This window comes from Lates calcarifer, unplaced genomic scaffold (genome assembly GCF_001640805.2).
Source record: "Lates calcarifer isolate ASB-BC8 unplaced genomic scaffold, TLL_Latcal_v3 _unitig_1156_quiver_1951, whole genome shotgun sequence".
Classification (NCBI taxonomy): Eukaryota; Metazoa; Chordata; class Actinopteri; family Centropomidae; genus Lates; species Lates calcarifer.
In genome coordinates, this window is record NW_026115324.1 from 1 (window position 1) to 15949 (window position 15949).

Below are 15949 nucleotides of genomic sequence, written 5' to 3' on the forward strand. Positions count from 1 at the left end.
GACAGAACAACTGACCTGCAACAGTTTTCACCAGGGGACCCACAAATAAGTAGGGCTGCAGCTGAAGGCTATTTTCATTGTCAGCTGATTATTTCTCAATATTTGGTCTATAGAACATTAGCAAACAGTGAAAAATGTCATAGTTTCCAAGAGTCCCAGATGACATTTTTATTGTGTTGTTTTGTCCATCCAACAGTTTTAAAAAGACAATGAAAAGCAGCACATCTTCACATTTAGCTGGAACCATAAAATGTTTGACATTTTGTCTTCAAAATCGATTAGAAAGATTAATCTATTGTCAAAGTAGTTGTCAATTTTTTGTCTGTTGACTAATTGTTGGAGCTCTACAAATAATAATACACACTTTGACTGCAGTGTTTGATAATTTTGTGTTTGCAGCCATTGCCACCAGTGCTTACAAAAAATTAAAAGATTAAAAATGAAATAATGTCAGCCTAAGCTTGAGAGGTTTTCTGAGTCACCTTCATTAGCATTATTTTTTGACTAAGGCACCATGTTTCCTGTCAGCATTGAACTGCTGTTGGGTGCATCAGTTTATCTCCTGCTCACACACTGTGAAAACTTACTAAACTCCATACAGTAGATAAAAACTGGCTGGTGGCGTGAGACGTTCAGCATATTGCTTTGACAATTAGGGAAATGTGATCTGCTTGGCTGACCTGAAAGCTTCACTCTTGACTGCATGTGGATGTTGCATAACAAAACTAAGAGTCCTCAGCCATGCTACCAGCTCTGTGTGGCTGCTCACAATGACAGTTTTTGACAACGTTTCGACCCGATAATGGTGCTAAATGTAGTCAGAGGATCATGAAAGTTATTACAGCTAATCATGATGCAGACATAAATGTCTGTGCCAAAGTTAATGACAATCCATCCCGTATTTGTTGAGATGCTTCACTTACAAAAATTAATGGTGGCGCTAGGACACACTATCACAGGGGCACCTCAGAACATGGACTGTGCAGAATAGGTATCAATGTTGTTGAGACAAGCAAATCCACTCAGACTTTTTGTATTTTTATGACCAGCTGCCAGAATCCGTATGCCTCAGCCCAGATGACCCAACCATCCCTCCCGTGTCAAAGACAAACAAGAATGACTACAGGTCTACAGCTCAAACAAAAACCCTCTTTTTACACTCAAATGCAAGATCTAGTCAGCTACTTCAGGCTCAATGCACATACACACACAAAACAATAGTCCATATACTGCTTGTGTACTTCTTCGTGTGTTAAACTAAACAGTATCTGTGAAGTCGATACTAACAATAACCAACTGGACATGGCTGTCCTGACTAAATTTCAATCATGAAAATATCAAATATCAAACAAATTTGTGAAATTAAAATAAGAAAACTATGTCCCCTACCAAAACACAACAATGTACTCCTTTTCTATGACAGCAGATTTAAACAGACCTGAACTTTGCGGAAGGGCGAAGAGGTTTGTCACAAACAAAAATCAGTTTGTGAACAATGTGTCCAAATGACTCTTTCTGTCATACCAATTCAAATTTCCTCTTTTCCACATTTACGGATCCATTAACGAGAGCGCGACAATAGGCATTTTCATTATTTTGTTTTATTTCCCACATAGAAGCTGTTCTCCCTACTCTAAAAGCTTTGATACAGACCAAAATGTGTTGGTTAGACAGACACAGCAAAATGGTCAAGTAGAGCAATGAATTCTGGCATTGAATGTCTGGTAACCTTTTCTCTTTCTCTGATCAGATATGTCCTGATTTTGAATAATAATTTTGCTAGTTTTACACTGTCTTATTTAGACCACATTCTTGTCAGGCGGCTTTGTGTTCAGCAATATGAGAGTTTTGAGAACTTCAGGTTCTCTTAAATGTAAATAAAAGTGTTTTGTAGAAAAGGAAATCTAATGGAATCAGTTGTGGTATCGATACTGAAACTCAGATATTGTTTTGGCTCAAGTATCAAAACATGTCTAACAATACCAAGTCCTAGACCTGGTGATAATTTGGTATCACATCAATGTTGTTATCCTACAAATTGTCTCAAAATTCTTCCTAAATGATCTTTGAAACCCCCTGATGTTCAGCTTTACCACGCTGTTTCATTTGTCCCTAAAAATGGAACCAGTGTGAATGAAATTCTACATGTTTTTAGGGTAAAAGTGTGGGCTGTTCAGAGTAATTTTGGTTCAGTGTTACAGAGCTCTTCCCCTTATTTGCCTGGCGTGAAAACATGCGTAATAACAGACAACACACCCACTGCTGCAGACACTTCTTCTCCCTCTTCACAACATTTTCATGACTGCAGAGCGATTTAGACACGTGTGGACATCAGCATTTGAAATATTTTTCTTCTGCATGTCATCATGCGCTGGTTGCTGGCTGGATGCTGCGCCCTCGCTTTGATCAATCTCTCAGGTAAATGAAAACTCTTACGATTTATTTAATCAGCAACTGAATAATGAATAATGAAATGATGCAAACGTTAGTTATAGTCTTGGTAGTAAATATTAACATCAGTAAAATGCAGAATGTTTTTACAGCAGTATAATTATCCACAACATTTCATAATGCTTTACACAGTAGTTTAATTGTAGTTTTATGTCTGTTTAACCACAGCTACACTGCATGCAAATGTTTTGCATGTTATTTTTGAGACCAGGGTACCATTACTTCCTGGCCATCTGGGGGGGAAAGAGGAAGTTGTTTTCTGAGACGAAGACTGTATAAAATTATTGTCTTGTTGATTAATTGATGCTGTCTTAGGTTATTTTGATATATATTCTATATGCATCAGTTGTTATTCTCCACCATGTCAATCTAGGGGCTACAGTTAACAATTATTTTCATCATCAATAGCTTTTCCTCTGTGAGCAGAACTTTTCTGCTTTTTCTCTGTTTTTATATCCTTGTAAATTTAAAGTGTTTGGGATTTTTTTCCTGTTGGTCATACAAAACAAGTCACCCTGAGCACTGCCAACTTTTTCTTTCACAATTTTCTTGCATTTTATAGACTAAATTATGGAGGCCCATTTCTGCCAATGTGTTGAAAAAAAGAAAATCTCAAAAAATAACTTAGCTCAGAATAATGAGAAACTTTCTCATAATATTGACTCAGTTTCTCAAAATAATGAGAATCTAATACCAAGTCATTATTTTTTTCCTTTTTTAAAAATATTACTTACAGTATTTTTTCATCACGTGGATGGAAATGGGCTCTCATGAATGAATAATTAAGTGAATTTCTTTTTTTCTTTTTTTTAATCACATATAAATTGGAAACACGTAAGTCTTTTGCATACAGCTCTAACACAGGACATCAGTTGAGTACATATGACATTTGGATTCGAGCATGTAGCCCTGAACATAAATATTTAACTAAAAATGGTCAATGTTTCTGTGTTACTCTATCAACCATTACATCATATTTTACCTTACTATTTACTTTAAGTGCATCTCTGTTTAAGTAGAACTCTGGACATGGTAATTTTCTATCCCACCCACATCTATTAAAGTATAGCTCTTCTTAGGCCAGCACTCCAGGGAGAAAATACAGCTGAATTACCTTCATATATGTTTCATCTAAATAGATTTTAAGTAACTGCTGTTGTAACTGTGTCACAATTTCCCTTTATCTTCTTTTCTCTGCTTCAGCGGCCAAACACACTGAATTGCAGATCATCCAGAAGCCCCGGTTCTATGGTTTAAAAACCAACCGCATGGCGGGAATACACTGTTCCATAAATCAACCCTTCCGGTCCCAGCCAGTGACTGTGGACTGGTACAAAGCTGATACACACATGAGGCACAACATTGCAGAGGTAAAGGGAGAAAGGATTAAACTTCAAAACATTAATTACACCCAAAACGCCTCTCTCTACATATATAAAACACAAGTAGAGGACAGTGGAGTGTACTTCTGCAAGTTCAACAATACATGGGGACCTGGAACTCAACTTATAGTTATCCGTAAGTATCTGGGACAACATACCGTCTCAGTCAGACCTATAAACACACAATGCCTTGTTATGTTAGAAATCTGTACAGTTTACTTTTTGACAACACACAGCTGACGCCCATCTTTCCTCTCACAGGGTCCATTGACCCTTTAACGGCACAGTACAGGACCAATATGAAAGACGGTCTCATCATCTTCCAGGCTCTTCTGTTGGCTGGTGTGTATTGCTGCTATAATGCTACGCAAACAAAAACTGGTGAGGAACACAATGAACAAAACACCAAATATGTGCTTTACCAAACTATGCTGGTATGTTTAGTATAGCTCTAGATAAAGTAGAGCAGAGATTGTGAATAACAATTTTCATATTCACTGTGTCACAATAAATTAAACATCAAGGAAGAAGTACATGAAGTACATGACAACAGGCCAATAATTTAATTTGGGTAGTGGTTTGTGTGCTTGGGTTTTCAGTAGGGCTCCAGCTAACCGATATTTTTATTGATCTGTCTATGATATTTTCAATTTATCAGGTTATCTTTTGATAAGTTTCCAGAGATCAAGGAAACCCAAATATAGCCACTTTACTGCTTTATAAAATGTAGAAAGCAAGTCAATCATCTAATTTCAGAGGACAGACACAGTAAATATTCAACATTTTGACTTGATGAATAGCTTTAAAATACTCATCAAAAATCCAGATTGTTTTTAGGTAAACTGTAGATTGAGTAGAGTTGCAACAGAAGATGAATCTGGCAACTATCTTGATAATCATTTTTTTAGTTTTTATTTTTTAATTCCTCAAATGTGGTGATTTGGAGCTTTTCTCCCATTATATATGATAGTAAACTGTAGATAACATGAACTCATGAGATTGTATATAAATGGCACACCACTTTCAGGACATTTTGAGTGTCATTTTTTATGTATTTCCCTAGCTCCTTACGTGCCATTTATCTTTATGTCATTTGGAGATACTAGGCTTGAATAGACTGTCTTTGGGTTTTGGACTGTTGGTCAAAAAAAAAGACATTTGACTGCAGGAATTTTCTGATGTTATAGTTCTCTCCTTTTAAAAGGATGTTTCTTGTAGTGCCCTCCTTCCAGGATTGGGGTTAGGGCTTATGCAAGGTTGTGACTATGAGGGGCAGAGATCAGGGTTAGGGTTAGTGTTAGGTTAAGCATTTCGTAAGATAAGTGGTTGGTTAGGGCTCAAGTTTGGGTTCAGATTTACAGTACTGTGCAGAAGTTTAAGGCACTAAAACCCGCCTTTAAAACAGCTCCAGTCCTCCTCAGTACACCTGTACTTAGGTAGTTTGTTCCCAGCATCTTGGAGAAGCTGCCTCAGTTCCTCTGTGGATTCAGGCTGTCTCAGTGACTGCTGTCTCTTCATGTAATCTCAGACTGACTCTGTGATGTTGAGATCAGGGCTCTGTGGGGGACAGACACCTCCCTGGATGGTACTGATGAAGGATAAGAGTAAAACATCTGAAAGGCCTAAAACTTTTTGCACAGTACTGTAGGTAAGGTGAAACACACATTGACAGGAACAGTGTGTAAACCAGTATGAACCTTATTTAACATTTAGTACTTTGCATAACTTATATAAGGGCAGTTTAAGATGAAAGATGGCAATGGTACAATTTAGTTCCAAGTTCCTAAAGTCCTTTTTTCACATCGAAACCACCAGCCACCATTAATGCAGTGCTCCAGCAGGGTGTCAACTGTTGCTTAATAACATTAGCCACAAGTGTTGAAGCACTTTTTCTTTCATTTCTTTCTTTTTTTTTTTTTTTTTTTTTTTTTACTTCCAACAGTTTTTATCTGTGGGCCTCTGGTGCAAGAGTTCACTGTTGTAACAGGTGTTTTTATAACCTAAAATTATACACCTTATAGTCATTTTTCAATACAGTTTGAAGCAAAGGCTAGCTAGTCTAGATTAGACTGATGAACCAAGATAACACTTCATCAGACAACCTGCGATTTACAGTGAAATTTACAGTGAAATGTTAACTGTAAATAACTGGGAAAAGGTGTCCAGAGCTTTATTCATACTGTGTAAATTTATAGTAAGAAGAGGGGAAAAGTCAACATTTATATGGAGAAAGCAAGTCAGTCATCTCATTTCAGAGGACAAGACACAGTGAATGTTCAACATTGACTTGATGAATAGCTTTAAAATACTCATAAAATTCAAAAATCCAGATTGTTTTTAGGTAAACTGTATTTATAGCTCACCTGTTTTACCTCATGTAGGAGAAAATACAATATAAAGAAGCCAGTTTCACCCACGCTGCAGGAATTTATTATTATGTCTTCCACCTCACTGTATGATCATGACATGCAACAAAGTTGAACCGTGGACATTGCACTGAAACATGGCTGAACTTTCATGTTTAATGAGGGTCGTAGTAATTATTATTTTAATTCTTCTAAATACATGGGGTATGAAGGCTCTAGCATCAAGTGCTGACTCTTTGTATTCTTTACAATAAGAACAATGTTAACACCATTTTTTGCCTAACTTTTGTTTTGCAGTACTTAAAGCACCTCCAATGGCCGGAGTCACGATTTTTTTGTGTGTTTACTGGTATATTTGTTCATTTTTTTGTGTATTATTTACAGAGTTGTCAGTAGCTGGTGCTAATGCTTTAACAGCATTCATTTTTCTCTTTCATTTTCTCTTTTCATTTATACATTTCTTCTTTCTTTTTTTTATCAGTGGGAAAAGAGTGACAGCATCTATGAGGAGCCTGAAACTGATCACATCTATGAGGTTTTGCCAAATGTCTACCTTACAGTAATAATCATCAAAGACATGAGAATTAAAGAAGACATGTCACTGTTAACACACATTGCAGCTGTGTGTCTTTTACATGAAAAAGTGCAAGCAAGAAACAAACAGGACACAGTGTCCCTCGCACCACTGAGCTCTTAACCACAATTGTATTTTCTTCTTCATTCTATGCAAACCTCATGTTTTTTCATGTATGAACATACTATACACAGTAGGCTATCTGGAAGTTCCTCTGAACTTTTATTTGATTTTTTTATAGGAATAACGAAACGTTAACTTTGGGAATTAGCATTTCTGGGTTGGAAATAGATTTTATTGCTTCAGTCTTGTTGCAAAAATCATAGAAAATAGTTTTTATGCTGCATCTTCTATACAAAAACTGTATCTCAGGGTGCTTTACACGGCTGTACAAGAAAACAAACACTGTGACATTTAGCAGCTGCACAACTTTATCTTTGAGTCATGTCTGAAGCAGTGGCTATGCAAATTAAAGCTCTGGCGTACTTTACAACTTTACATCACATTGTTGAGTAAATACATGTGTAGGAATCATCAAAGCCACACAGGACACAAACGTACACATGTAGCATGACTAAAACTGGCTTGTCTCCCTCTCTCAGGGTTTGGCGATTGAGACATGTGGCGGAGGTCTGTATGAGGAACTTACTGTGTACGCCCAGGCTGAAGGAGCAGAGGCCCCATGGGAGTGAAACGGGCATCACTGAACTACTTTTCACACCACCTCAGCAGTTTCACAATAAGTACTGATTATACGTTCATAATTACAAGTTTTACTTTGTACATAGTACATTGGGTCCTTAATGGGCTCGCTATGGAGATGGAGATGTGCCATTTCTAGCTTGTTTGTAAATGTGCAGCAGTATACTTATTCTTAAATGCGTGATATACAGTACTGTGCAAAAGTTTTAGGCACTAAAGGTAAAGTGAGGGTGCTGTCAAAAATAATCCCATGATTATTTTTTTATTCATCAGTTAACCTCATGCACAGTACAGCAAAACAGAAAACACCTAAATCAGATCAGTATTTCGTATTATACCCCTCCCACCACCTCCCTTTTCCTTTAAAACAGCTCCAGTCCTCCTCAGTACACCTGTACTTAGGTAGTTTTTTCCAGCATCTTGGAGAAGCTGCCTCAGTTCCTCTGTGGATTCAGGCTGTCTCAGTGACTGCTGTCTCTTCATGTAATCTCAGACTGACTCTATGATGTTCTGAAAGGCCTAAAACTTTTGCACAGTACTTAATGTGTTGTTTATTTTGTGCTATTTATGTATTCAGTGGTGGAAAAAGTATTCAGATCCTTTACTTAAGTAAAAGAACCAATACAACAATGTAAAAATACTCCATTCCAACCAAAAGTCCTGTATGAACAATCCTACTTAAATAATGGTACAAAAGTAATAACAGCAAAATGCGCTTAAAGTAAAAGTACTGGTTTGATCTTTCTGACTGATTATATTATTACATACGACATCATTAGATGATTAATACTGAAGCATCTGTGTGTTAGCAGCATGTTACTGTTGTAGCTGCTGCAGGTGGAGCTAGTTTGGACTACTTTATATACAGGGATGCCAGCTCAATCTGAGGGATTGTTAGATGATTAATGGAAAGGAAAGCAGACAAACAAAGTTTTTGATCCACAAATCTGTCTTCAGTTTTTGGACTTTTTCTCTAGTCTTTGACTTTTACTGACGTATTGTATCTTTGAACCCATATTGAAATGAAAAGTATTTGTTAAACATCTGAAATGTGACCCAAAATACACACTGCTTTTTGTTAGGTTGGAAACCACTGATTTAATCTTTAACGATGTGTCATATTTAAATGCTTGTTATGTTATCCGTTGTGTAAAATCTTCATCTTTAAGGTAACGAGTGAATAAAACTGTCAAATAGATAAAGTGGTGCTGAAAGTACAATATTTCCCTTTGAAATGTAGTAGAGTGGAATTATAAAGTAGCATCAAATGGAAATACTCAAGTAGTGCAGAATTGTACTATACAATGCAGTATTGGAGTAAATGTACTTACTTTCCACCACTGACTTTATTAAATTAATCTGATGTTATTTGAAGTCCACTGAAATGTAAATAATTACATGGCAACAGCTGAAGTTTCAGCTGACATTTTTGGTGCTTCCAGGGTTTTTTTTAAACATAAATTGTGTTGTATATAATTTCATAGTGACTTTTCTAACTTGACTGTTTAACGTCCGTTTTATCTTGTACCTACAGGAGGTGTAAGAATGAGTTTATGACAAACTGTTGTGAGAAGATGTCACACAAATTTGGTGTTAATAAGGCCCAGTTTGTTCTTGTTGTTCGGTTATATTAAATTGGATGTTTTGTTTGTTTTTTGTTAAATTTGTGTAACCGATTAAAAACCATAAACACATTCCATTTATAGGAGAAAGTCTTATTTTTATTGTCAGTTAAACATGTCATGTTCAAGATAAAATAACATTTTTAATGCTCTATGCTTTATATAGCAGATCATCCAATCAACAAATTAATAAATGCAAGAGAAAACAAAGTACATAAATAAGCTATAAATAGATAAATAAATAAATAAAATAATAAATAAATAGCTCAATCACTTAGCAAATGAATGAGGAGATTCTTGGTCTGACAGGTGTTAGTTGATGGTGAGCAGAGATGAAACCAGCTGGTGAGCTCTCATTAGATGGGTTTTGATTTTCTTCCTGATCAGCTCCCAGGATTCAGCACTGTGGCCCTACACACACACACACACACACACACAATATTATCATTAGAAACATCGCTAGATAGATAGATAGATAGATAGATAGATAGACTTACCATTCGTTCTAGGACGTGGCCTGACAGTCTCTTGAAATACATGTGCAGCTTCTTGTTCTTCTTCTTGTGGCTGTGGCTCCCAGTCTAAATGAATCAAAGATCAAAAATCATGTTTAAAAAAACACAACTGACTCTTTCAGTCAACAGGATGTGGAGGAAGAGAAATCAGTCAGAGAGTGCTGATGCATTCAGTTTGAAATGTAAGGGAACAGGTGAGGCTGTTAATCCACCCTGACACTTACACAGGAGTGAAGGTTTCCGGGAAAAATACAAAAGATACATGTTATTACTGTATAGCTGCATTTCTGAATCAGAAATGTGTGACATTATAAAGGAGGATAATGATCAACAATCATATCCATTGTTAGAAAATAATATTTGTTTGATTTCCTACAGATTCACTTTGTCTTTAAAGGGACAGAAAACATTCCCTGGAATAAACAGGAAAAATACCAAATAGTCAAATTCTCCTCCCTGGATGAGATTTTAAAAACATACACAAACTCTGTCTCTGTCTTTGCTCTGACTCTGGTATAAAATGTCTTCAGCAGTTTCAGATGAAGACCTGACTCTTTAAACTGAGAAATGTAAACACAGAGCAGACCTATCTGTGTGAACAGTTGATTTAACTGAATATAAGCTTTGACTTATATTCAGGTAGTTTTACTCTCAAAACAACTTAGAACTAATTTAGCAAACAGTTAACTTCAGTTAACTCCCATTTTTAAAAGAAGATTTTGTAAGTTTTGCTGAGGCAAACAGCGCCCTCTGCAGCCACAAGTGGTAATTACAGGACGCTGGGGCATTAAATTCTGTTGGGCTCAGAGAGTGAGCAGTTACAGGTACTGGAAGCACAGGACCCCTACAGCAGGGGCGTTGCTTGGCATAAAGCCTGAGCTCTACTGGGCCTGTGCCCCCCCCCCCCCCCCAAATCTCTCCCATCTGGATTATCAGATTGTTTGATTGGTGATGTCATTTTACTGCGATATCACCAGGGAAACGGGTGATGAACCAATTACAGAGCTGAGAAGTGCTGACGTCACGCGTGATGTCACCAGTTCTCACAAACCGAGATGGTATCTAGAGCCTCTTCACTGCGTTTACTTCGTACACTCTCCTTCACCGGAGGAGACTCGGGGTGACTGGTGGTCAGACGCCAGGGTCCCGGCTGCAGGCCACGGCAGCCCTGGACCTGAGTCGGATGCATCCATCCATGCATCAGACCATGACGTATACATCCGTGTAATGTATTTCCCGTGGTCTCGACTCGGCCTCTGCGCATCTGATCTTCAGATGCGATCTGAGCACCAGACCTAGAGGCGCAGGTGCCTAGAGTCCCTGTGGTGAGGAAGTGGACCCGCGGACTGACTGTCTGACAGTCGGTCCGTTGAAAGGGGGGGGGGGGTCTCCCCTCTCTCTCCCTCCCTCCACACACAAACACCAACATAACAGATTTTTGCTGTTTTTACAAAAACAGTAGCAACTGTAAATTTCAGCAACGCCGAGATACCGTTCATTTTACACTAACATAATGGCAGCCATCTGTAGTTTGTAGTAACGTCCGAATGCCAGTAGATGGCAGTAGCATACTGTATAGCTGTAAATATTTATTGATAATCAATTCTCATTTTTCTGTTATTTCTATATGTTAATGTTACTGTTTGTCAGTAAAATACAGTTGAATTTACAGCCTATGTGTGGAAGAAATAGTTACAGAATGTTGTTTTGAGGCAGCAGAGGAACTTGCATGTGCATACTGTGTGATGAGTTTTGAAGAAGTGAACTCAGTATTGAGAAATGCATGTTAGCAACTGTAAAAATAGATTAAAAAAAAAAAAAAAAAGTTTAAAAAATACATAAAATACTGCATGCTTTTTGTTGATGCAACAGGAATAAAAACAAAAAACATTTTTATATTTGCTGGTAGAAGAACAGATTTTATTGGTTATAGCATGAAAAAAAATTCAAATTTTCTCAGCACACATTCAAACAATAAATAAGCACATTGATCAACTTAAAAAATAAACATTCAACAGATCAACTGATAAACAGACAAACAACTCAATAAAAAATATATTAATGAATAAATAAATACCTCAATAAATAAATAAATCTGTTTTAGTTAACTCCAAAAAATAAATACATGAGTAAACAAACAAGGCAGTACATAACTAAGCAATAAATAAATAAATAGCTCAATCACTTAGCAAATGAATGAGGAGATTCTTGGTCTGACAGGTGTTAGTTGGTGGTGAGCAGAGATGAAACCAGCTGGTGAGCTCTCATTAGATGGGTTTTGATTTTCTTCCTGATCAGCTCCCAGGCTTCAGCACTGTGGCCCTACACACACACACACACACAATATTATCATTAGAAACATCAGTAGATAGATAGATAGATAGATAGACTTACCATTCGTTCTAGGACGTGGCCTGACAGTCTCTTGAAATACATGTGCAGCTTCTTGTTCTTCTTCTTGTGGCTGTGGCTCCCAGTCTAAATGAATCAAAGATCAAAAATCATGTTTAAAAAAACACAACTGACTCTTTCAGTCAACAGGATGTGGAGGAAGAGAAATCAGTCAGAGAGTGCTGATGCATTCAGTTTGAAATGTAAGGGAACAGGTGAGGCTGTTAATCCACCCTGACACTTACACAGGAGTGAAGGTTTCCGGGAAAAATACAAAAGATACATGTTATTACTGTATAGCTGCATTTCTGAATCAGAAATGTGTGACATTATAAAGGAGGATAATGATCAACAATCATATCCATTGTTAGAAAATAATATTTGTTTGATTTCCTACAGATTCACTTTGTCTTTAAAGGGACAGAAAACATTCCCTGGAATAAACAGGAAAAATACCAAATAGTCAAATTCTCCTCCCTGGATGAGATTTTAAAAACATACACAAACTCTGTCTCTGTCTTTGCTCTGACTCTGGTATAAAATGTCTTCAGCAGTTTCAGATGAAGACCTGACTCTTTAAACTGAGAAATGTAAACACAGAGCAGACCTATCTGTGTGAACAGTTGATTTAACTGAATATAAGCTTTGACTTATATTCAGGTAGTTTTACTCTCAAAACAATTTAGAACTAATTTAGCAAACAGTTAACTTCAGTTAACTCCCATTTTTAAAAGAAGATTTTGTAAGTTTTGCTGAGGCAAACAGCGCCCTCTGCAGCCACAAGTGGTAATTACAGGACGCTGGGGCATTAAATTCTGTTGGGCTCAGAGAGTGAGCAGTTACAGGTACTGGAAGCACAGGACCCCTACAGCAGGGGCGTTGCTTGGCATAAAGCCTGAGCTCTACTGGGCCTGTGCCCCCCCCCCCCCCAATCTGTCCCATCTGGATTATCAGATTGTTTGATTGGTGATGTCATTTCACTGCGATATCACCAGGGAAACGGGTGATGAACCAATTACAGAGCTGAGAAGTGCTGACGTCACGCGTGATGTCACCAGTTCTCACAAACCGAGATGGTATCTAGAGCCTCTTCACTGCGTTTACTTCGTACACTCTCCTTCACCGGAGGAGACTCGGGGTGACTGGTGGTCAGACGCCAGGGTCCCGGCTGCAGGCCACGGCAGCCCTGGACCTGAGTCGGATGCATCCATCCATGCATCAGACCATGACGTATACATCCGTGTAATGTATTTCCCGTGGTCTCGACTCGGCCTCTGCGCATCTGATCTTCAGATGCGATCTGAGCACCAGACCTAGAGGCGCAGGTGCCTAGAGTCCCTGTGGTGAGGAAGTGGACCCGCGGACTGACTGTCTGACAGTCGGTCCGTTGAAGGGGGGGGGGGTCTCCCCTCTCTCCCTCCCTCCCTCCCTCCACACACAAACACCAACATAACAGATTTTTGCTGTTTTTACAAAAACAGTAGCAACTGTAAATTTCAGCAACGCCGAGATACCGTTCATTTTACACTAACATAATGGCAGCCATCTGTAGTTTGTAGTAACGTCCGAATTCCAGTAGATGGCAGTAGCATACTGTATAGCTGTAAATATTTATTGATAATCAATTCTCATTTATTTTTTTCTGTTATTTCTATATGTTAATGTTACTGTTTGTCAGTAAAATACAGTTGAATTTACAGCCTATGTGTGGAAGAAATAGTTACAGAATGTTGTTTTGAGGCAGCAGAGGAACTTGCATGTGCATACTGTGTGATGAGTTTTGAAGAAGTGAACTCAGTATTGAGAAATGCATGTTAGCAACTGTAAAAATAGATTAAAAAAAATAAGTTTAAAAAATACATAAAATACTGCATGCTTTTTGTTGATGCAACAGGAATAAAAACAAAAAACATTTTTATATTTGCTGGTAGAAGAACAGATTTTATTGGTTATAGCATGAAAAAAAAATTCAAATTTTCTCAGCACACATTAAAAAAAATAAATAAGCACATTGATCAACTTAAAAAATAAACATTCAACAGATCAACTGATAAATAGAAAAACAACTCAATAAAAAATATATTAATGAATAAATAAATACCTCAATAAATAAATAAATCTGTTTTAGTTAACTCCAAAAAATAAATACATGAGTAAACAAACAAGGCAGTACATAACTAAGCAATAAATAAATAAATAGCTCAATCGCTTAGCAAATGAATGAGGAGATTCTTGGTCTGACAGGTGTTAGTTGGTGGTGAGCAGAGATGAAACCAGCTGGTGAGCTCTCATTAGATGGGTTTTGATTTTCTTCCTGATCAGCTCCCAGGATTCAGCACTGTGGCCCTACACACACACACACACACACACACACACACACACACACACACACACAATATTATCATTAGAAACATCAGTAGATAGATAGATAGATAGATAGATAGATAGATAGATAGACTTACCATTCGTTCTAGGACGTGGCCTGACAGTCTCTTGAAATACATGTGCAGCTTCTTGTTCTTCTTCTTGTGGCTGTGGCTCCCAGTCTAAATGAATCAAAGATCAAAAATCATGTTTAAAAAAACACAACTGACTCTTTCAGTCAACAGGATGTGGAGGAAGAGAAATCAGTCAGAGAGTGCTGATGCATTCAGTTTGAAATGTAAGGGAACAAGTGAGGCTGTTAATCCACCCTGACACTTACACAGGAGTGAAGGCCGTCAGCCTGCTGGGTCACAATGTTGACAAAGTCCTTCACTGTGCTCTCCTCCCATGATGCAGCGCTGTGATCCTCCTCAAACAGGACGGCCATCTCCTCCAGAACCTGCACTGTGAAACCAAGTTTATCCTCAGCCTGGAGGAGGAAGAAGAAGAAGAGTAATCAGATTACTACAGGGACACATTTCTGACAGTGTTTGACAGCTGAAGTTGAGCTGATGACTCACTGATGCTTTGGACGCCTGGCTGTACAGATCATTAGGGAAGGCCACAGTGTCCTCCACTTCAGCATCCTCAGTGCTGTTAGTGGAATTATTCACCTGCATCACACACACACACACACACACACACACACATCATGTGTTGAAGTAAACACACAGTGAACTCACTCAGTGAAGATAATTCAGTGACTTTAAACAACACGTGAACAAGTGAACTCACCATGGTATCTAGTAGATCCAAAGAGTTTTCACTGTACTGTCTGAATTTATGATCCATCCACCTGCAGCTCAGTGAGGAGCCTGCACTGTACAGAGCCAGAAACAGGCAAACAAACAAAATCCTGTTCAGCATTTTTTCTTTTTGAAAAAGGTAGAAGTCTCCTCTGTATAGAGCAGGTTGAGATGTGTCCTGGTGTTGTGTTGGAGCAGACCTGCAGGGCCTCATTTATAACAGGACGCACCTATTTCATTTTCCTGACTTAACACCTGTGGGAAACACTGGAGCTGAACTGTGGCTTTCAACACGGCTTAAAGTTTAAAAGTCAGAATCAACCTCAAAAGACACAGCGTCACACATTTGAATCAGTGTCCTGGTGAAAGATTTGATCCCACAATAATAATGTAGTTTCAGATATATTAACAGCAGAAGCTGAAATACTGCACCAGGTTATAAAAGTATACAGGCAGGCCAAATAAAGTATAATACAGTAATACCAAGTATTGATATTAATGTATTAAGTAATGTTGAAATTTCATAAAAGCATAAAAACACACAGATCACTATAAATTACTTCACATTTATCAGGTATGGAAAACTTTGGGAGTGACAGGAAAGTGTTGCAATTTTTTGGGAAACATCCAAAATGACGCTTGTTGTTCCTTATTTAAATGTGTTTGTTTACTTGTTGTATATTAAAGATTTGGGGCAAGAATCTGTGCCTTTATTTACCGTTATTGCAGTTGTTACCTTCCGTTCAGTCTGCTGCCTGTCCAGTGAGATGACAATG

General features: G+C 37.9%; 2 protein-coding genes across 2 annotated transcripts; one reads left to right on the plus strand and one right to left on the minus strand.

Moving 5' to 3' along the window:
• The first annotated feature begins 2241 nt into the window (after nt 1-2241).
• Nucleotides 2242-9169, plus strand: LOC108886872 (B-cell antigen receptor complex-associated protein beta chain-like). The gene is given in 6 exon segments (XM_018681956.2): nt 2242-2418; nt 3655-3969; nt 4095-4174; nt 4176-4214; nt 6681-6734; nt 7376-9169. Coding segments are annotated over 6 exon segments (630 nt in total). The 5' UTR covers nt 2242-2366; the 3' UTR covers nt 7466-9169.
• A 2491-nt stretch (nt 9170-11660) lies between these two features.
• Nucleotides 11661-15347, minus strand: LOC108886873 (interferon a3). The gene is made up of 5 exons (XM_018681960.2): nt 15163-15347; nt 14949-15041; nt 14708-14857; nt 14466-14549; nt 11661-11934 (listed from the first exon to the last, which is right to left on the minus strand). The coding sequence occupies exons 1-5, from the start codon at nt 15292-15294 to the stop codon at nt 11836-11838; spliced, it is 558 nt and encodes a 185-aa protein (XP_018537476.2). The 5' UTR covers nt 15295-15347; the 3' UTR covers nt 11661-11835.
• Between the last annotated feature and the right edge of the window lie 602 nt (nt 15348-15949).